Here is a 21,404-nt window from a genome sequence, read left to right as displayed (position 1 = left end):
TAAATTTAATAAATAAGTAAATTGTGAATATGGTAAACAGACTTGGCCTATTGCTTTCAACAACCTGCGATGTGGAGATAAGGCAACAGGATTCAAAAAGCCCACCAAAAGAATCTATCTCTGCCTGCCTGGTAGCAATTTTAATTTCCACTCGGACAAAATGTTTAATACAAACCAAGAAATTGAATTAGCCCCCGATATATCCAAAGGTCCATTTGCCTCGCACCTTGCCACAAGATCTTTTTTAAAAATCTGCGAACCTACCAGCTACCTTTCAACCCCTAACGTCAAATGAATTGCGTCCCTGGCTTTGCTTGTAACCACCCTCCCTGACGTTATCAGAAAGAGAGCATATTCCTAGAGCAGAAGCCAATTAGATATCGTGGTTTAGAGAAACGTCACTGCTACATCCGGGCGGTTGGGCCACGCTCTTCAGAGGAACTTGGGCGGGGCTTGGTAATATTTCAGTACGCAGGCGCAGAACGCTCATCGCGTTCTCTTCCCCTTCCTTAGGGCTTCTGTGGTTGACGCGTCACGTTCCACCTCAACGCGACGGGACACGAAGAAGACGGGCTTCTGGTTTAGTTTGGGGAAAACGGCGAGAGAGTGAGGAGTTGTGAAAGGCCGCCGACGCGCCTGCTACGAGCCCGTCCCATGAGAAGTTCCTCCTCGGCTTGCCCCTGTCTCATAATCAACAGCAACAGCCACCGAGAGGATGCGTCGCCACCCCCTGGCCCGAAGAAGTGCACGGAGGAGACGATGAAGGAGGTGCTGCCTCGTCGGCTTCTGATACTGGCGGCCTCATTCCTCCTCAGTTGCTTGCTTGGGTGAGTGTTTTGACCACCCGGAAATCTAGAAATGGTCAGAAGGAGAGAAAGAGTCTTGGGGTCCCGGAAACTTCTTTCACAGCTGCGCCCCTTGTTTTCCCATACATATCAAACAGCGATTATTTTAAAACTTCTTGTCCAGTTCTACAACTTCTAGTTCCTGGAGCGAAATTTTAATTTCACCAGATTTTAGAGTCTATTTTCGGTATGTGCTCCAGAAGTAAAGAAAATGCCTGCCATCGTTTAGCTTCTGCTTGTCCAGGTGTTATGCTGAAACCAGACTTCCTTTCCAAGCTCTCCATGCTTATCAGGGACCAATCCATATGGTTTAAAAGGTGTGCCTGATTTTTTAAGAAATGAAATGCTTGGAAATAATTTCTCATTTGGAATACACTTTTTAAAGCAAACTAGTTGAGCTCTGTATATAGCAGTCTTTCCCAGTGGGGTGCAGTCCTGCAGTCTACCTTGCCTAAAATTGATAGCAGTCATAGATATCACATGTTTGGAAGGTACTCTCTATTCTTGACATTTAACATCATACTCTTATTCTAAGTGTAGCTCTTATCCTAAGTGTAGCTTTTTAGAAGTTGTGACTAATAGTATTTTGTGCAAAAGATATCTTGAGAACAAACATAAGTTTTACATTTACTTTTTAAAAAGATAACTTAGATTTTCTTATTTTTCCAAATTGTTGTAAAAAAAAACAAAGTACAAATTATTAAAATAAATATTTTAAAAACCATATAAAATTGGATTTACGATTAAAATATTATAACAAGACACTATATTGATTGGATTTTTAGTATTGGTGAAATGGAAAAGAAATGGAAAAGAAAGTATATATTATCAGAAGATTAGAGTTGCTTGGATACCAAACAAGGGAAATAATATACAACAAGGAAGAAAGAAAGAAAGAAGAGAGGAACAGAAGATAAGATAGAGGAGGTGAAGGAGAGAGAGGGTTGGAAGGAAGGAAAAGGAGAGGAAGATAAGTTAGGGGATAAAGTAGGAGAAAAGGTGAGAAAGGGAAAGAGAAGAGGGGTGGGGGAGAAGAGAAGAGAAGAGGAGTGGGGGAGAGGAAAGGGAAGTAGGTATGAGGAAGGAGAGAAGGAGGAAGAAGGTAGGAAAGGAGGAGGAGGGAGGGACAAGAGAATAAGGTGGTTTGTTGTAAAATGAAGGGAAAGAAAGGGTAGATGAGCAACTCCAAAAATAATTAAAAAGTTTTATTTTTGTGCTTTCTTTAGAGAGAATATGTATGATTATGAATAAGAAAATGTACATTTATAATATGTGTATAAGAAAAAAAAACTTTAGTATTGGTGAACATCAGTTGAACTTACTGTTAAATTTGAGAGAATGGGAAGGGTTATTAAAAGCAAGATTAGTACTTTAAATTGGGTCTGGAAATGAATGGCAGCTATATGATGACACGAAGTGATAAAGTAGACATCATCATTGTCTTTATATGACCATTTTTATGGGAGCACATAGTTCGAATTTCCAGATTGTTTTTAAAAGTACTCCTATATAGAGGACATGAAAATAATTGAATAATTGACCATGAATAGTTGAAGCAAGATAGTCCATCCAGATAGGGTCAGAGTGGGTACCAGTCTAAACTGGTCAAAGCTTTTTAAAGGCCATCACAATGATTAGCTTTTTCACTGTAGAGTTCAGGAAAAATCTCAAATTGTACTTGATTGTTCACATAGAGCAGGGGTAGTCAACCTTTTTATACCTACCACCCACTTTTGTATCTCTGTTAGTAGTAAAATTTTCTAACTGCCCACCGATTCCACAGTAATGCGCTGTGTATCATTGTCTGCGCATGCATCTCACGCATCGTGGATTTGGGGGGCACTGGCTACCAGCTCTGCTTGTCTGTTACAGCTGGGTGGTGTGTGGGGAGATGCGCGAGCTATTCTGGGAAGAGGCTCTTTTGTTTCCTGTCGCACTATAGCGCCATTTAATTTCACTTACGTAATGTGAACTTATGCGTGGGTAATACAAATAGTATATTTTCAGAAATTTAAATTGTCACGGGGAATTTTATGAAAACCTAATGAAAATGTTTCCAAATAATGCTATGAAAATTTTTTAAAAAGTCAAATTAAAAAAAAGGAAAGTGCTTCATATCGGACAAAACCCCTACTGCCCACCATGAAAACTGGAACGCCCACTAGTGGGCGGTAGGGACCAGGTTGACTACCATTGACATAGAGTGCAATTTCCCTTTGATTTAGAAGAGGAATTGCATTCTTTGAAAATCAAATATAATTAAAAATATAACAACAACAACAACAATATATGGTACTAATAGTAATAGGAGCCCTTGGAGCAATACCCAAAGGACTGCCTAGATTCATGGAAATTTTGAACTTATTAAACCTGAATATTCTGACTTTGCAAAAAATCACCTTACTCGAATCAGATGTTACCTAAGAGGTAACAAGTCTTAGGTCCTTGGTTAGGATTTAAACTGTTAAGTTTTTACCAGTCCTGTACTGTGAATTGAATTGAATATTACATTTTAAATAATAATACTGATATTGCAATACCAGGGGATGCACGGATTGAAGAGAAGCAGCTAGAAAAAATATCAAAATATCATGATTTGCAAGTTAAGTGATTATGGAGGAAGAAGTCAGTGATTGTACCAATAGTAATAGGAATTGTTGGAGCAGTACTCAAAGGCTGTGTAGATACATGGAAATCCTGAAGTTATTTGATCTGAATATCCTGATTTTGCAAAAAATCACCCTACTCGGAACTGTTTATACACTCTAATGCTACTTAACAGCTCTTAGTTCCTTGGTTAGGACTTGAACTGTTAAGTTTTTACCAGTCCCACACTGTGAATTGAATTGAAGATTAACCAAAGTAATTATTATTTTTATTCTTATTATGTCCAGAATAATCAGATGCTACATCTGCACTATGAGCTTGTTTTGGCGCCAGCAGTTTAGTTAATTTAGTTATTTAGACAGAATAAAACTTGATAAATACATTTTAAAAAGACCTTTCCTATGCACCAGTTCATCTGCCTTTGAGATGAATATGGGGAATAATGAGAGAGAGCCATTAAATTGCCTTGAGTTTATTAAATAGATTTTTATCCTGCCTTTATCACTTTATTAATCAAGGCAGTGAACATGTATAATCCTACTTCCTTCTCCTCTTTCCCCCCAAACAGCAAACCTATGAGGTGGATTGGGATGAGAAGTTATTGGCTCAAAGTCACCCAACCAGTTTTCATGCCTAAAACAGAACTAGAACTCATAGTTTTCAGGTTTCTAGGCCAGTACTTCACCACTACATCAACCTGGCTCTTGCAGTTCTTGGAGAAAATGCAGGATAAAAATGTGTCAGAAAAATTGATCAGATTCATGTAATTTGGATACCATCTCTTCCCCATCTCTGTATTGAAATGGGAGTCACCATTAGCTTCTATAACAATATATGTTAGATTTTATAATTGTTCCAAATCATTGGGTTATGGAACAGTCTCTTTCTTAAATAAGAGATCTCACCATAGCCTCCAGTATTGTGGACTTTTGCAGTATGATTTCAAAATCCACCAGGATTGCTAAAAGTCAAACATATAAGTTTTCAAATGATATATTAAACTCAGTCATGATAATTGAAACACTATAATTCTGTGATAGGAATGTTAGTTTTGAAGAGAAAGCAGATGTTGTATTGGTCAAAAAGGCTAATTTGAAAGCCATACTATTTTTAACCAATGAAGTATTTTCTTTATATGAGTATTCAAAGCAGGGAATGTACTTTGCTTCCAGCACCACTTGAAATGTTCTATCAGAATGGTCAAGCGGATTGTATTCCACCAGAATAGTTATTGAAGTATATGTCTTTTGTTTCAAGTCCAAAAATCCTTTAATTTTTTTTCAATATGGTTGGGTCCCCAACCTCTGGGCTGTGGCCTTTTGGAACTGGGCCATGGAAGTGGTGGATGAGTGTGTGTGTGTGCACATTCTATTTGTTTGCTTGCCCACTGCTGGAGCGGAACCAACCATCCCTCCCCCCGCTGGTCTGCAAAGCTGAAAACACTGCAGTACAGTTTTCCATGATGAAGAATGTCAGGATGGTGAAGTTCCGTTTTAAAATCAGAACAAAATTATATGTTTTACTTTGATCTTGAAACAGCTCTAGGATGCACTACAGATATTTTGCACATTGTATGTTATGCCTTATTGTATAATACATTGCTAAGATTCATTTTATTTATTTATTTATTTATTTATTTGTCACAATAGTATATGTAAGCGTAAACATGAAATAACTATATGATATATAAGCATATATATATATGTATATAAAAGCATAAGTATATAAAAAAGAAAAACTATACAAATTGGATACAATCAAAGGGAACATTACGATAGGAACGGTAGGCACGTTTGTGCTCTTATGCACACCCCTTACAGACCTCTTATTTTGTTGCAAGAGTTAGAAAAATACTCTTAAAAAGTACTTGTTCATACTCTTACATCTTGAAATAAGTTACGTACTTTTATTGTGTAGAATGTTACTTTAATGATTTGTTAAAATATTTTTAATGTTCTATCTTTATTGATGTTTCCTCAATTTATGCTATGCCATATATTTACATAAAAGAAAAATATTTTTCAAAATAGGGAAAGGTTTATTGGTGCCAGTAAAATCAATAGATGCATTAGATTTATCCTAGATTATTGTGACTGTATTTTAATTCTAACCAATAAAAATGATACCCACTGCAGTAAATGTGCAAAATATATATTTTCAAAGAAATGTCTGCTATTGCGATCAGGAATCAAAGAATCAAGAAAGACTGCTTGGAATTATTCAGAGAATTTTACATTTATATTATTAGTTACAAACAATTCTTTGATGCTTTTATTAACCTATATATCACCATCTAATCCAACACTCTACTTCATAAGGAAGATTACAGGTAGTCCTCCTTTACTAACTGCCTTGTTTGGTGACTGTTCAAAGTTATACCAACTGGAATAAACAGTTTTGTTACAATTCCTTACATTTACAGTTGTTGCAGCATCTCACAGTCACATGATCATCATTTGCACACTTCCCAACTGACTTTCCAAAAAACAGAATTAACGTTGAACATGGAAATAGAACTGTAACTTATGGCCATGTGACACTGTAACAACTGCAGTGGTTGGTTTAACAATGGAGGCCCAAGTTATGTAAATCTGGTACCATCACATGAATTTTCACTTACCAACAATAATTTCCACTTATGACTGTATGATTATAACTTGTTGCTGGCAATCCTTATGATTTATATTGATATATTGATCATCAATTGTGTTGTAAATGTTGTACCTTGATGAACGTATCTTTTCTTTTATGTACACTGAGAGCATATGCACCAAGACAAATTCCTTGTGTGTCCAATCACACTTGGCCAATAAAATTCTATTCTATTCTATTCTATTCTAATGCTTAGTGATGGAGTTGCCAGTCACAATTGTGGTTGGTAAGCAAGGACTACCTATAGAGCTACACTATCTCTAGCCGCTGCTAGAGATCTAGCAACTGGTCTTTTTATTAAGATGCTGTGCAATTTCTCCTAAACTTCAGATGAAGTTGGAAGAACAACCTAAGTCCATTAAGTCTAATACATAATAACTGCTATTATGCTTCCCCCGTCGTCTTTTCTCCGGTTAGACAACTGGCTTCTTTTGAATTTTGTCTTCTCAGTTTTTTAACTAAGAGCCAATTCTTTACCATTTTTACTATTTAAGAATTTGTCAACAGTATTTTAAACTACAGCATGCAGAATTGGATGCATATTGCAACTATTAATAGAGCCCCAAAATCTAATTAGTTGCCTGCTAGGGCTATACAAAGCACTTAGGAAGTTGTGTTGCAAAACATACTGGCAAAAATGAAATGCAATTTCTCAAAGCATTGAGGCAGCCATAATCTACAGAAAGCTCAACACAATTGCTTTTTCCTCATGTTCTCTGTACAGGTAGTCCTCAAGTTACAAATGGAGCCTGCCCATTCCATTCATAACCTGATGATTCAGGGGAATGAATCTCGTACCTTATACACGATCACTCCTTCCTTTCGCCCACGCATTTGCTAATCAGATGCATGGCTCGTTAAGTGCACATGAGGCTACCTGCTTCAGACCACTCAAGGTCTCCCCCAACCCACAGATACCTCATTCTTCATCCCCTGGAGTCCCCACAATTGGTCCTCTCCCATCCTGCCACGCCAGGTTACTTACCTGATGAAGCTCTGTCTCCTCTCCAGCCTGTTCCTTTGCTGCTCCCTCCCTTTTTGTTACTGAAGCCTTCCTCAAGCAGTTTGGCGGTGAAAAAGGAGGCCCGGAGGTCTTCGCGTTGCCCTTCGTACCTCCTTTCTCATCACCGAAGCCTTTTTACTTCACGCGCCATTCTGGGCCTCCTTCATTGCTGCTGAACCGCTTGAGGATGGCTTCAACGAAAAAGGATCCTGGAGGGCCACATGTGCCATTCTGGGCCTCCTTTCCCGCCCCCTAACTACTTGAGGAAGGCTTCTGCAATAAAAAGGAGGCATGGAGGGCCACACGTGCATCTCCAGACCTCCTTCCCCATCGGCAAAGCGCTTGAGGATTGCATCCCTATAGGCTTCGGCAGCCCTTTTCAAAAGCCTTTACTGGTAGGAAAAGAACCTTTACTGGTATGATCAGATCAGATACCTACAAAGGTTAGTATCATTGAAATTTATATTCCCTTTATGGAAGCAGAACTTGGAATTTAAGAAGCGGGATAGGAAAAACCTTGTCACTTTTGAAATTTGGTGTTTGAGAAGACTCCCATGAGTGCTGTGAACATCCAAGAAAACAAACCAATAGATTCATCAATCAAATTAGCCCACTTGTGGTACAAACGACCAAGCTCAAATTATCCTACTTTGGAAATATTATGTGAAGATCTAGCTGTCTGGAAAAAGCTCTAATACTGGCGAAGGTAGAAGGAAAGAAGATGATGACTGGCAGCAAGGTAGATGGATTCAATTACAATGGCAATGAATATACCATTGGGGGACTTGAAAGAACATATTAGGGAGATCATGGAAAAAAATCTATGTAGTTGCTAAGAGTTGAAAGAGACAATGGCAGATAATATAAACTCTAGGATGCAGTTGATCAGGTTTTAAAATCTGATTTGAACTTATTTGTCATGGTTCTAACTAATGAACCCAAGCAAATCAGAACTCTGAGACTAGAATCCTCCTCAAAGATCCTCTTCATTGAGTACATCATATCAGCACAGCTCTAAAGGAAAACCAACTCTAAATCTTTCCCGCAGTTTCAGTATAATTAAAATAGGAAATAACCTCATCCCCAAGTGTCACAGGTCACGTTGGCCAATTGGGTTAATTGGTGGACTCTTGAGGCACTCCTTCCCCAACCTTATCCATTGCCAGTAGAGAGGACCTTGGTTCTTACAAGAAAACTCTCTTGTGTCTAGTAAGGCATTCCAATCTTCTCCCCTTCCCCCTCTGTGTGGCAACTGAGGAACAGAAAAATGGCTGCTACCAGGTCAGTTCGAAGTTGACAGTCAGCTTTCACCCTAGTGAGTGAGAAGTATCTGGACAATATTTAGTGCAGACAGGTTAATTTTTTCACTAGCCATCTCTGCCTGTCCAGCTGTTCTTTTGGCTTTTGTGGATTTTTCTCATGAAATTTACTGATCAACCTATCTGTTCTTATTTCTGATTCTTCACCCAAGTGGCTTCAGAGAGACAATAACTCTTTTACTGTACTAAGTACTGTAGCCTGCCCTTATACAGTTTATAGAATCCAGGATTCTTTGATTTTGGCCTCTGCTGCTGCAAAAGACATTGATGGTGCTCGCTGAGCATGCTTGAGGCCAGCGAGCAGGCATACTTGAAGCAACAGCTGCAGCTTCTTCCTGCTTTAGATTTGCCTTCATGTCGTGTCCCACTCCTCCGCTGACGGCCGGGTCAGGGAAATCCGAATCAGGCTTGCCTCTGCAGCTCTGCCCAAAGTCCTAGCAAAGTCCTCAGAGCAGGCAGGAGACCAGTAAGTGACTTCAGCAAGATAAGTTCGACTTTTGCCTGACTCAGAGAATGCCAGAAAGCAGATCCTTTATATAGGCCATGGGGTGTGGCTCCATGACTCAGCACTCATTAAGGCCTGCCCCTCCCTTCCTTCTGTTGCCTCCGCCTCTCCAATCTTCTGATGTGAGGGTCACTCCAATCAGCTGTTGTTGGGAGTAAACCCTCCTCAGGCTCACCTGCTGTGGAGGAGGGGGAGGGGTCTAGCTGCTCCGTTTGCCTGAGCATGGAGTCAGGGCTGGGGGAGGGAGATGCTCCTTCTTCTGCAGTTTGTGTGGGCATGGAGCCAGGACTTGGGCCGGGAGGCATACATTCCTCAGTGTTCGGGAACAGGTAAGAAGGCCCCGGCTGCTCTGAGGGCGGGCAAGACACAACACTTCAGTCAGAAGCAGGCTAGTTCATGGCGAAATGGTGGGTGAATTCGCTTGCAACGTATTGCTAAAGCCTCAGCAGGAGGGGAGGGTTGCTTGAGGGTTGCTTGCTGAGGGTTAATATGCGAGGTGTGGGTATAGGTCGAGCTTGGCATTTTACTTTCCTACCTTTCATAAACTTTTGCCTGCATGCAAGGAAAGCAGAAGCATCAGAGGCCCTGGCTTGTTTCTTTTGCCCAAACTCCACCAGAAATGGGTCTTCACGAGGGTTGTTGTGCTGGTGCATCCTCTTGCAGCAGGACATCTGCAAAGTTTGTTATGGCGTTGCATGCGCAAACAGCAGCACTGCTGTGCCAGGCATGGAAACCATACTATCTTGGTGCCTTCAGGATCCAGGCCTGCCACAATCTTACCGTGAGAAGTTGGGAGAGGGGATTGCATGAGTGAAGTAGAATTAGCCATAACAAAACTTTGCAGAGAAGTTCAAGGCCATTGTGTCCGACAGCTGTGCTGAGAAGAAAGTGGAGGTTGTTTTCTTTACGTGAAGGAACTGATTGGAGGAGGCGTGGCCAGTGTCTGAATGGACACGAACCCTGAGAGCTCCGGGGTGAGTGCCGAAAATCCCCTCGATATGGGGGTCTGGTCTGGACCATAGCTGCCCTGCAGGGGCAGTGAAGAATGAGGGAGCCGCTGGAGCAGACAGGGAAGTTGCAAATTCCCTGTAGCTCCGGCTTTTTTCCCTTGACCCAGCGAGGAGGACCGCAGCCATCACCAGCTGCCTGAAGTCGGGACGGCCACAAGAATGGGCAGGAGGATAAAGCATGAGTACAGAACAAGATATTGAAGCCGGGTGAGTTAATACCAGCTCACAAAGAGTCACTAAGAGTAATTTTGCCAACAAGTATTTAAAGAAAAATTGAGAAACAGCGGCTAATTTAAACAGGAAATGAAAATGGAAGGAAATAATTAATGATACCTAAAACCTGATAAAATTTGGCTTGGAACCTAAGTCTAGAGCCCTAATTGAATAGAGAAAATAGAGGAAAATATGACTTCTAATTAAAATTAACTTTGGAGAATTTTGGAGGTTTTTATCGATTATTTAAAGATTATAAGCAAGAAGGAAAAAGAGAGGAATCCAATTTTAAAAATGGATTTTAATTGAGCATCTCCCAGTTCCTCTATTCCTTATAAATCTGGATTCAAAGGATTATATTGAAACTATTTAAACAGGACTGAAAAAGGCAACAAATTGAAACAAAGAGAAAAAAGGTGTGCCTCAAAAATGGAGACTTTGTTAATTGTGGATTGTAACTGTAGACTAAAGACTGACACCTAAAGGCATAAGAAGAAATACAGGAGGGAAATGTCTTTGTAATTTCAGGATATTTCAAAGGGAGGAGTTTTGCAACCAGATGGCTGACCTTTAAGACTCGTAACATCAAAGAATAAAGTAGAAAATAATGGACAAGAGAAGTGTATAACTCTTTTAAGCAAGAAATATAAGAAATGATTACAGAACTGGAATATTAAAGATAAGAACTACATGCAGCAATGTTAGAGAAGAATATAAAAAGCATGATATAATAATGTAAAACTAAAGTTTATGTTAAAGATTAGAGGACTATAAAAATGATAAGAAGAGGAGGAATGGGGTAATAAGGAATCTAATAAATTAAGAAAATATATAGTTTTTTAAGCATAGGCGGTGAAATTGAAACAATTTGAGATAAAACTTCCAATAGAATATTTGAATATAAGTATGGAATTGTGTGAGAAATGGAATATGCTTGCTCCTTTTCATTTTGATCTTTTTATTTTGTTTATTACTTTAAATTTTTTTCTTATTTGGAATGGGATTATGAAAAAATAAGTGATGGGAGACCTTTTTGAAATTAAGGTGAGATTGAACGTGGGATAGATTTTTATTGAGATTACTTTCTTTTTATCTTTTTTTGTTACTGGTCTGTCTTTGATAACAGGGATAAGCGTGGTTGTATTTTGTTTAATGAAGAAGGGAGGGGCAAGAAAGGGGGCAAAAATGTGGGAACTAGACTTGATTCAATATTATTCAGGATAAAGGGGTGGAACAGATGTTTTGATAGAAATGTGCAAATAATAAAATTTTAAGAGGGGAAGGGAAAATATTGGACAAACAAAACAATGAGGGGGTGAAATTTGAAATGTGTTTAATTATGCACCTGACTGATACCTTGTTCAAAAGATTTGTATGTGGTTTTTTCCAAAAAGAAAGAAAGAAAAAGGAACTGATTGGAGCAGTGGTGGACATATGGGAGAAGTGGGCAAGGTCTTGAACTTTCTTTTGGGTGAAGAAAACCCGGAAGCTCTCAGATTCGGGTTTTCCCAGATGTGCCAATATGACATCTCTAATAAAAGTTACCTTTGAGGAATCGCAAGCCTCGGAGTTTGATTCCGTTGGGGGTGTTACTTGGAACCCTGAAATTAACCCGAATCTGCCTTCAATTTAAACTGCTTCCTTGAACCTTGAGGAGCTGTTTGGGGTCCTGAGCCCCAAACGCCGACCCGATCCCAGGCAATGCAAAGACTCAGGGAAGATAGAGGAGAAAAAGAAACCTGTGGAGGGAGCAACAGGCATGGGCTCAGCAGCAGTTACTGGGACCCTCTTCTTTCCCTCCCATGAGATGGAAGAAGTGATCAAGGCCATGGAGGCTGACTGCCACATGGGTGCCTGACCCAAGGAACAGCCGCAAAAATGGAGCTTGTGGCAGGACCTGGCTGCGCTGGGTGAGGCCAGTGGGGCACCCCAATTCAAGGAGCGATGTGGGAACTGTGATAAAAATGGCCATAACCACTGCGCTACCAGCGTTCCGAACAATGCGGACTCTTGCCACCATCGCGCAGCCAATCCCTGGCTGGCTTTCTGGAGCATTTGAGCCACCTCAGAGTAAGTGGGACGCCCCAGCACTTTGGCCCAGGGTGGACTCTGGCACAGCCGACGTTCACTTTTCCAAGCCAAGGGCCCACGGCTCCAGAGACTGGAATGGCCACCCTTTACCACTCGGTCCCAAGTCGCTCGATGCCCAATCTGATCTGGCGTGCCAGCCCAACCACGGATCCCCGCCACTCTGGGACAAACGCCTTCCTGGCCAACCAAACAGGCCATGGAGTCCCCATCCAGTCACCTGGGGACGGGACCCTGATAGGCCCGTAGCCACCACCCGGGATAGGACAGACCCTGTTGTGGTCTGTCAGCAGCCTACGGAGCTGGCAATGGAGTCGGACAGTGAGGAGGCTGAGGTGAGGCCAGGGCCATTGGGAAGTGAGGTGCGGACTCCAGAGCCTCCAGAGCCTGATAGGCAGAGGAACAGGAGGAGCCTGTTCCTAATGCACGCATGAGAAGAGCTGCCAAAAGGCAAGAGCAGCTCGAGCAGAGAGGACAACTCGGGTATAAGGCCAAGAGATGATTGGCCCCTCCCATAAGGCTTAAAACAGACCAGCACTGGTGTTTCAGCTTGCTGGAAAACAACATTGTATTTGGCCCTCTGCTTCGTGTTTGTCTTTCTTTTTGTGGCTTCTGGACATTTGCCAGGAAAGGCCTTTGGCAGTTTGCCTAATTGGACTAAGGTTTGTGAGATAACTGAAGAATTTGTGTTTGGGAGGCATTTGTTTTACTTTGAGTTGAGCTGTTCAAATAAAGTTTCTTTTTCCACGGACTAAGTTTATTACTACCTACTTGGGCCTGGGTCACAACAATTCCCACCGTCAAACCAGATCCCTCCTGGGTGGGTTTACTACCCAGTCCAAGGGTGGGTGCAGTGCCAGTGGATGCCGCCGCAGATGCAATTCCTGCAGCAAGGACCTGGCCAACCGCCAGCGCCCGCTACGACATCCCCCCTTCCGAGCAATCTTTGATGGGATCCTGGGGAAGCTGGTGTATTTCCTGAACTGCATTTGGGCCCACATCAACCAATATGGGAACCAGTACCCCTCTGACCGGGAGTTGGTCTCGGCCATCGCAGAGGGCATGAATGAGGGGGAGAGGTCAGAGTGGATAGCTGAACTCCATGATGAGGAGGCACCAGAACTAGACAATGTGGATGAGTTCGTCCAACTGATGAGAGCGAGGTTCAGCAACGTCGCCCAGCAAGAAGAAATGGAATCCCAAATCACCATGCTAAGGCAGGATGGGAGGCCTGACAAGCTAGTGTGGGAATTTCAGAGACTCACTGGGAAAAAGAGGTGTATGCCGTCTGATGGGCACTGGTCTCCTGGAGACATTTCCTGGAGGGGGGAAAATACCTTTTGAGGTCTGGACTGATCACAAAAACCTAGAGGTCCTAAAGACCCCCAGGAAATTGTCTCCCAAGCAAGTCTGCTGGGCTCAATACTTCAGGTGCTTCAAATTTTGAGCTGAAGTACATACCGGCTGGGAAAAACGTGCTGGCGGATGCACTCTCCAGAAAACCCCAATTTGACAGCCGCCGGGAGGAGGTGGTCCATGCCATAATCCCCTCTCCTCCCAGTTGGTCGCCCAAGTAACCACCAAAAGCCAGATTAGGCAACCACCTGACCCCAGCCGTGAGGAATGGGCAGCAAAACTAAAAACAGAGCTGCCCACAGGCCCTTGGCTCAATGACAACCAAGGTGTCCTCACCATGAGGAAGGGACTGGCATGGAAAGGATCCAAACTGTATGTCCCAGCCAGCCTAAGACTCAAGATGCTCCAACATAGCCAGGACTCCAAACAAGGTGGTCACTTTGGATTCCTGAAAACTTTGCACTTCGCCAGAAGACAATTCTGGTGGCCAAAAATGAAAGCAGAGGTAGATGACTACGTTAAGAGTTGTGCCACCTGCGCAGCGATGAAGAACAGACCTGGCAAGCTGCCGGGACTTCTGCAAAGAGTGGCAGACCCTAGCAAGCCATGGGAGGAGATCACAATGGACTTCATAGTAGAACTCCCAAAGAGTGGGGGCAGTACAGTGATATGGACCATCATCGATCTGTTTTCCAAATAAGCCCATTTCACTGCTTGCTCTGGACTACCCTCCGCAAAGAAGCTAGCCAAACTCTTCATCAAACCCCTCTATCGACTACATGGGGCTCCCCGCCACATTATTTCAGATAGAGGAGTCCAATTCACTGTCAAGTTCTGGAGAGAGTTCCTGAGGTCCATTGGGTTCACCCAGGGGCTCAGTTTGACTTTCTGTCCGAGCACAAACAGGCCCGCTGAATGTGCGAATGCCATGGTGGAACAATACCTCAGATGCTATGTGAATTACCAACAGGAAAACTGGGCAGCACTATTGCTGTTTGCAGAAGTGGCATACAACAAGGCTGTACATTCCAGCACAAGTCTCACCCCTGTCCCCATGCCTGAACTGCTGAGAGAACCCCCAACATCCATGTCATTAGCAGAATGGATGGAATTGTTAAACAAGGGGTGGGAAAATACGAAAAAAGCCCTCTCCGAAGCAGAGGTGGAATATAAAAAACAGGCAGGCAAACACCGCTCACTGCAGCCCCCCTTTCGAATGGGGGATAGAGTTTTCCTTTCCACCAAATACATAAAATTAAGGCTGCTGAGCAGAAAGTTAGGACCGAAGTTCCTAGGTCCTTTCCCTATTGTAAAGATAATTAATCCTGTGATAGTGCAGCTAAGCCTCCCCCGCATATTGGGAAAAATACTTCCCATATTTCATTGCAGCTTGCTCAAAAGGGTGGTTGGGTCGAGCTTAAGACCCCAGACCCAACCACCTCTCCCTTCCATTGTAGTACAAGGGGAAGTTTATTATGAAGTAAATAAAATATTGGACTCCAGATTACATAGAGGTCAATTGTAATACCTTATACACTGGAAAGAGTACCCGTTGTGTGAAGCCACCTGGGTCAAGAGTTGGAACATCAAAGCAGATAGGCTGATTAAGCAGTTCCATGATAAGTACCCGGACAAGCCAAAGGGTCCCCCTGGGTGGAGGAGGGGTCGTTAATTGTGGATTAACTCTCCTTATCCTTATTCTCTTCGCAGGACACGCTTCTCGTTTGAGGGGGGGGTCATCTGTCAGGCCTAGAAGCCATCCTACCTTGGTGCCTTCAGAATCTAGGCCTGCCACAGTCCTATCATGGGAAGTTGGGAGGGGGGATTGCATGAGTGAAGTAAAGTTAGCCATAACAAAACTTTGCAGAGAAGTTCAAAGTCCTGGTGTTCGACAGCTGTGATGAGAAGAAAGTGAAGTGTACATGAAGGAACTGATTGGAGCAGTGGTAGACATGTGGAAGAAATAGGCAAGGTCTTGAACTTTCTTTTAGGTGAGGAAAACCCAGAAGCTCTCAGTTTTGGCTTTTCCCTAATGTGCCAATATGACATCTCTAATAAAAGTTACCTTTGAGGAATCACAAGCCTCGGAGTTTGATTTCGTTGGGGGTGTTACTTGGAACCCTGACACACTGTGTAGTTTGCCATGCCAGTGCAGCTGCTCACGGTAGGATGCTGTGAGGGTTGTGGTGTTGTGCATGTGAGAGGCTGCACTGGCAGGCTCCAGTGACGTCACCCTCCTGCTGGGTGCTCTAACAGAGCACTCCGTGTTAGAAGATTGTAAAAGTCAGTGAAACAGAAAATAAATCACTGTTCACTGAGCTTAGCATAATCTCTGGGTGAAAGAGGTTATCAAGAGTTGTGGAAGAGTGGCAGGTCTGACGGGGTTTGCTCTCAAGACCGAATTTTCCTGGATTTATGACCCCACCGAATTCCACTCCCTCCAACTTCAGCACGCTCCTGTTTTTATCAGGAAAAAGGAGAGGAATGTCGCTTCTGCTCTAGAGGACTTATTAAATTGATTGATATTCCAAGCAGACGGGAATTTCACAAGCGTTCGATCTTTGATGCAGAATCAGCACGGCAAGTACCGACTCCCTTTTTGAAACTTGAAACCTTTCTTTGTCTTTGATTAATTGACTTTTAAAATGGCGTCTAAAAGTGAAAGTAAAAATTTTTTAGTACGATGAAGCAGCGTTACTTGTGGATTGTTACAAACGGAGTTTTTTTATACTGAAAGGAGGGAAGGAGAGTTATTAAGTTTGAATTCCTGATTCTTTTGAAGACAGAATGGCAGCTAAACCTTTAAAGCCTTCTGGAAGAAGGGGATCTGAACCAAGTCTTGAGGAAATATTGAAAGAACAATTAAAACTTTCTGAAGATAGGCAAAAAGAGATGATGGAGAATTTTAATGCAAAAATAAGAGAAGATATTCTTATGGCAGTTCAAGGACTGAGTAAAAAAATTGAAGGATTGGAAGTGGAAATGCAACAGATCTCTCAGTCAAATAAGCATTTAGAAGACAAAATGAAAGGTGTTCAGAAAAAGTGGATCAAAATGAAGATCAGGTTGTGATATTACAATATAAGCTTATGGAAGGAGCTCTTAGAATTGTGGTATGCAAGAAGAGCGTGAGAAGACTTAAGAAAAATTATATCAGAAGCATTGGCTGAATTTATTGAAGTGGACCCCAAGAGGTAGCTTACCAAATTGATAAAATATATAGAGTTAATTCTTGGATTGCAAGACAGAGAAAGCTTCCTCGGGACATTGTGGTTTATTTTGTGAAAAGGACTATGAGAAATCAAATTCTGCAAGTTTCATATCAGACAACTTTAAAAATTGGAGAACAGGAGTTGAAGGTGTTGAAAGAGATTCCTTCAAAGATGTTAAGAGACAGGAAGGAATTTGCTTTTTACACAAGAACTTAAAATACATCAGATTCAATTCAGATGGGAGGTGCCAGTTGGACTGACACTATTCTATCAAGGAAGGAGATATAGAATTGACACTGTTTTAAAGGCAAAGGATTTTCTTTCTACAGTTTTGAAAGTCGAAATAGAAGTGATAGAAAAATTTCAAGAGACTCAAGAAGGCGTGGTGATCCAAGAGCCTTTATTGCTGCCAGTATTAGAGGAACCACAAGAGCAAAGGGTGACAAGAGGAGCCCTTAAGCGTAAAGAAGAGCAACAGTCTCAAAGTAAAAGTCAGGATCCCATTATGGAAACTGTGGGAGGAGCTAGACGGAAGATACCAGAGGAGGAGCTTCCGTTGTCTGCTTCAAAGCTTCAGGAGGCCAGTAATGGCAAATAGAATCTTGTCATGGAATGTTAATGGCTTGAATTCAGCTCAGAAAAGAAGGAAAATATTTCACTACTTGAAACAATTTAAAAATGATGTGATTTGTTTGCAAGAGACACATATAAAATTATCAGACCAAAAATATTTAATTAATTCAAAATTGGGTAACCATTTTGTTGCATCAGCTTTGGAAAAGAAGCATGGAATTGTTGTATATATCAGGAAGGATATACCAGCTAAGCTAATTGAGGCAGATATTCAAGGAAGATTTATTGCTATTGAACTGGTGATAGATGCAAAAAAGACTTTGTTGATAGGTATTTATGCACCTAATCAGCAACAAGAAAAGTTTTACAAAATGTTACATGAGAGGTTGACCCTCTGGGATTATAGTTCGTTTATTTTATTAGGAGACTGGAATGGAGTAATTGATACAAGAAGGGATAAGAGAACCTCCTCCAAGAAGATACCTATACATGCAAAATTACCAAAATCCTTTTTTGAAATGATGGAAGACTTTGAGTTTAGAGATATATGGAGGTTACGGAATCCAGATGAGAGAGATTTTACTGATAGGCATCAATCTTTTTCACGCATTGATTTTATTTTAATTTCTAATGACTTGCTTTCTAGGGTGAAGAAAACGAAGATATTTCCGAGGTGTTTAACTGACCATAGCCCAGTATGGATGGAATTATTACAAGGGAAAAAAGGTGGTAGAACATGGAGGTTGAATGAAAATCTGTTTAGATATGAGGATAATGTAACTTATTGTAAGAAACAGTTAAAAGAATTTTTTGATTTTAATATGTACAAAGGGACACCTATAGGAACTGTGTGGGAAGCGAGCAAAGCGTTTATTAGACGGATATTGATTTACTTGGACAACAGGCAAAGGAATAATAAACAAAGGCAGCGAGATATTTGGAAGAAGAAATTCAAAGGAAGCAACAGTTATTAATTCAAAACCCACAAGATCATAAACTTAAAGAGGCTATAAAAATATTACAGAGTCAATTTAATATGTTAATGGCAGACCAGGTGGCAACGAATATACAATATGCTAAACATAATACCTTTTGTAATGCAAATAAACCTGGGAGATGGTTGGCATATAATTTAAGGAAGAAACAGAAAGCACGTGTCATACAAAAAATAGAATATAAAGGTAAAGAGATATACCAACAGGATAAAATTAAAAAGGCATTCTCAGAATTTTATACTGCACTATATGCAAAAGACAAAATATTGGATAGGGACATTTATGATTATTTGAAAGATTATAAGGTTAATATTCTAACATTAGAACAGAGGGAGGAGCTGAATCGGCCGATAGCTACTGGAGAAATAGTGGAGGCAATTAAACAATTAAAATGGGAAAACCCTGGTACAGATGGTCTTACAGCAACTTATTATAAAAACACAGGATGAAATATTAGGCCCACTTAAAGAATTATTTAATCAGATACAATTAGGAGTGGGAATACCCCCGTCATGGAAAACATCTTTTATTTCACTAATACCGAAAGAGGAGCAAGACTGCTCTAAACCTGGTAACTACAGGCCGATTTCACTTTTAAATAATGATTATAAGATTTTTGTAAAAATAATAGCAAATAGATTAATGTTAGTTTTACAACAAAGAATTCATACTGATCAATCTGGTTTTATAAAAGGGAGGCAGATGAGGAATAATGTTAGACAGATTATTAATATATTGGAATATTTGGAAAAGAAGAATACTTCAGCGGCACTTATTTTTTTGGATGCAGAGAAAGCCTTTGATCGATTGCATTGGGATTTTTTATTTAAATTAATAGAGAAAATGCAATTTGGAGACTGTTTTATTAGAATAATTAAAGCGATTTATGGAGAGCAAACAGCACAGATTATAGTAAATGGTAGTTTGACAGAAGTTATTAAGATTGCGAAAGGAACAAGACAGGGATGTCCCTTATCACCATTATTGTTTGTTTTGACTCTGGAACCATTATTAGATAAAATACGAGACTTAATGAAAATAGAGGGAATTAAGATTAGACAATATGAGTACAAAGTTAGAGCTTTTGCAGATGATGTAGTGGTTACGTTAACGAATCCTATAAATTCAAGTAGATTTTTGTTGGAAGTAATTGATAAATATGGAAAGGTATCAGGATTTAAAATAAATCAGAATAAAACAAAAGTGATAATTAAAAATATGTCTATACAACAGAAACAAAAACTAGAGGAAATGACAGGATTTGAGGTAGTAAAAAAGGTTAAATATTTAGGGGTCTATATTAGCTCATCGAACAAGAAACTTTATAAGAATAATTATGACTTGCTATGGCAAAAAGTTCAGAATGATATGAGTGGCTGGAAGAAATTGCAGTTATCCCTATTGGGAAGGATTAAAATGAATGTGTTACCTAGATTTTTGTTTCTGTTCCAGATGATACCTATAATTAAAAAGGATAAAAATTTGGAAGATTGGCAGAGGGATTAATAAATTTATATGGCAGGGTAAAAAGGCGAGGTTAAAATGAAAATAATACAGGACTCACGGGAAAGAGGTGGTTTAAGAATGCCTAACTTTAAACTATATTATGAAGCAGTAACCCTTTCAGTAATAAGTGACTGGTTTAACTTAACAGAGGAAAGAATTTTGAATATAGAAGGTTATGACTTGTTATATGGATGGCATGCGTACTTATTTTATGGAAAAAAGTGGATAGGGCTTTTAAGAATCATGTGTTGAGAAGTGCTCTTTATGGTCTGGAAAAATATTCCTATAAATTAGATTACAAGATTCCTATATGGGCGAGCCCTAGACATGCAATAGAGAATATAAATATAGAACAGAAACAGGAAATGATTACATATAAAGAACTTTTGTATGCTGAAGGAGGTAGATTGCAATTAAAATCATTACAGATATTAAAATGAAGAAGGAGGAATTATACTTGGTTTCAATATGGGCAAATAAGTGCTAGATGGAAAGAAGATCAAAAAATTGGTATAATGCAAAGGGAGGAAAATTTAATAAAGCAAATTAGAAATCAGACCCAGGAGCATATAAAGAGATTGTATAATGTGTTGCTTGAAATAGATTCGGAAAAGGATTTGGTAAAGGATTGTATGATAAAATGGGCACAGAATATTCAGGAACCAATAATGTTGGAAACATGGGAGAAAATCTGGGTTAGAAATGTTAAGTTTACACAAGCACAGAATTTAAGGAAAATTTTTATAAGATGTTTTATAGATGGCACTTAGATCCCAAAAAATTATCATGTATGTATCCTAATATCCAAGCGAAATGTTGGAGGTGTGATTGTGATGATGCTACATATTTTCATATTTGGTGGACTTGCAAGAAAATTAAGGTCTTTTGGATAAGAATTTGGTGGATTATTCAAAATGTACTGAAGAAGAAGATAAAGTTCCTGCCACAATTTTTCCTTTTGGGAATTATAATGGATTGTACAGGGATTGAGACTAAATTGATTTTGAACTTAATAACAGCAGCAAGACTGTTGATTGGACAATACTGGAAGAAAGAAGAGATACCTACAATAGAAGAATGGATATTGAAAGTTATTAATTTGGCTGAGATGGCTAAAATCTCAGCGCTTTTAAAAGACAATACGCAGGAAAGATATTTAATTGAATGGAAAAATGGATTGATTATCTACAAAACAGATATCAGATTAAGAAATATCAGATTGCCTTTGAATAATTAGAAAGTTATTTTATGTAATGGGAGGGGTTGGGAGACGAAAAGCTTTGGATGTGGTTATTTGGATTGGAAGGGAAAATTTTATTCTATGTTTGGTTTATGTATAACTTTACCTTGTGATTGACCCGGGAAGCCGGGGGGTGGGGGAGGGAGGGGGGTGTTTTGTTGTTGTTTTTTTGGGGAGGGAGGGGGAAAAAAGGGGGAAAAATGTTTTTGTTTTTTTAAAACTCTTTCAATAAAAAAAAAAAAAAAAGAGAGGCTGCACTGGCATGATAAAACTCATGGCA

The 21,404-nt window shown here is 40.2% G+C and overlaps 1 protein-coding gene across 3 annotated transcripts in view; it reads left to right on the top strand.

Annotated features, from left to right (window-relative positions):
• The first annotated feature begins 473 nt into the window (after window positions 1-473).
• SUCO (SUN domain containing ossification factor) overlaps window positions 474-21,404 on the top strand; it is a 261,150-nt gene continuing 240,219 nt past the window's right edge. For 2 of the 3 annotated variants that reach the window (XM_058175843.1, XM_058175842.1), the window contains exon 1: window positions 474-827. In XM_058175843.1, coding sequence (XP_058031826.1) covers window positions 655-827 — 173 coding nt within the window. In that variant the 5' untranslated portion in view covers window positions 474-654. The remainder of the gene's footprint in view (window positions 828-21,404) is intronic. The other variant, XM_058175844.1, reaches the window with a different exon arrangement.

Source organism: Ahaetulla prasina, chromosome 3 (assembly GCF_028640845.1).
Source record: "Ahaetulla prasina isolate Xishuangbanna chromosome 3, ASM2864084v1, whole genome shotgun sequence".
In the NCBI taxonomy this organism is placed as follows: Eukaryota; Metazoa; Chordata; class Lepidosauria; order Squamata; family Colubridae; genus Ahaetulla; species Ahaetulla prasina.
The sequence above is the reverse complement of the archived record's forward strand: the minus strand, read 5'-3'. Positions and strand labels throughout refer to the sequence as shown.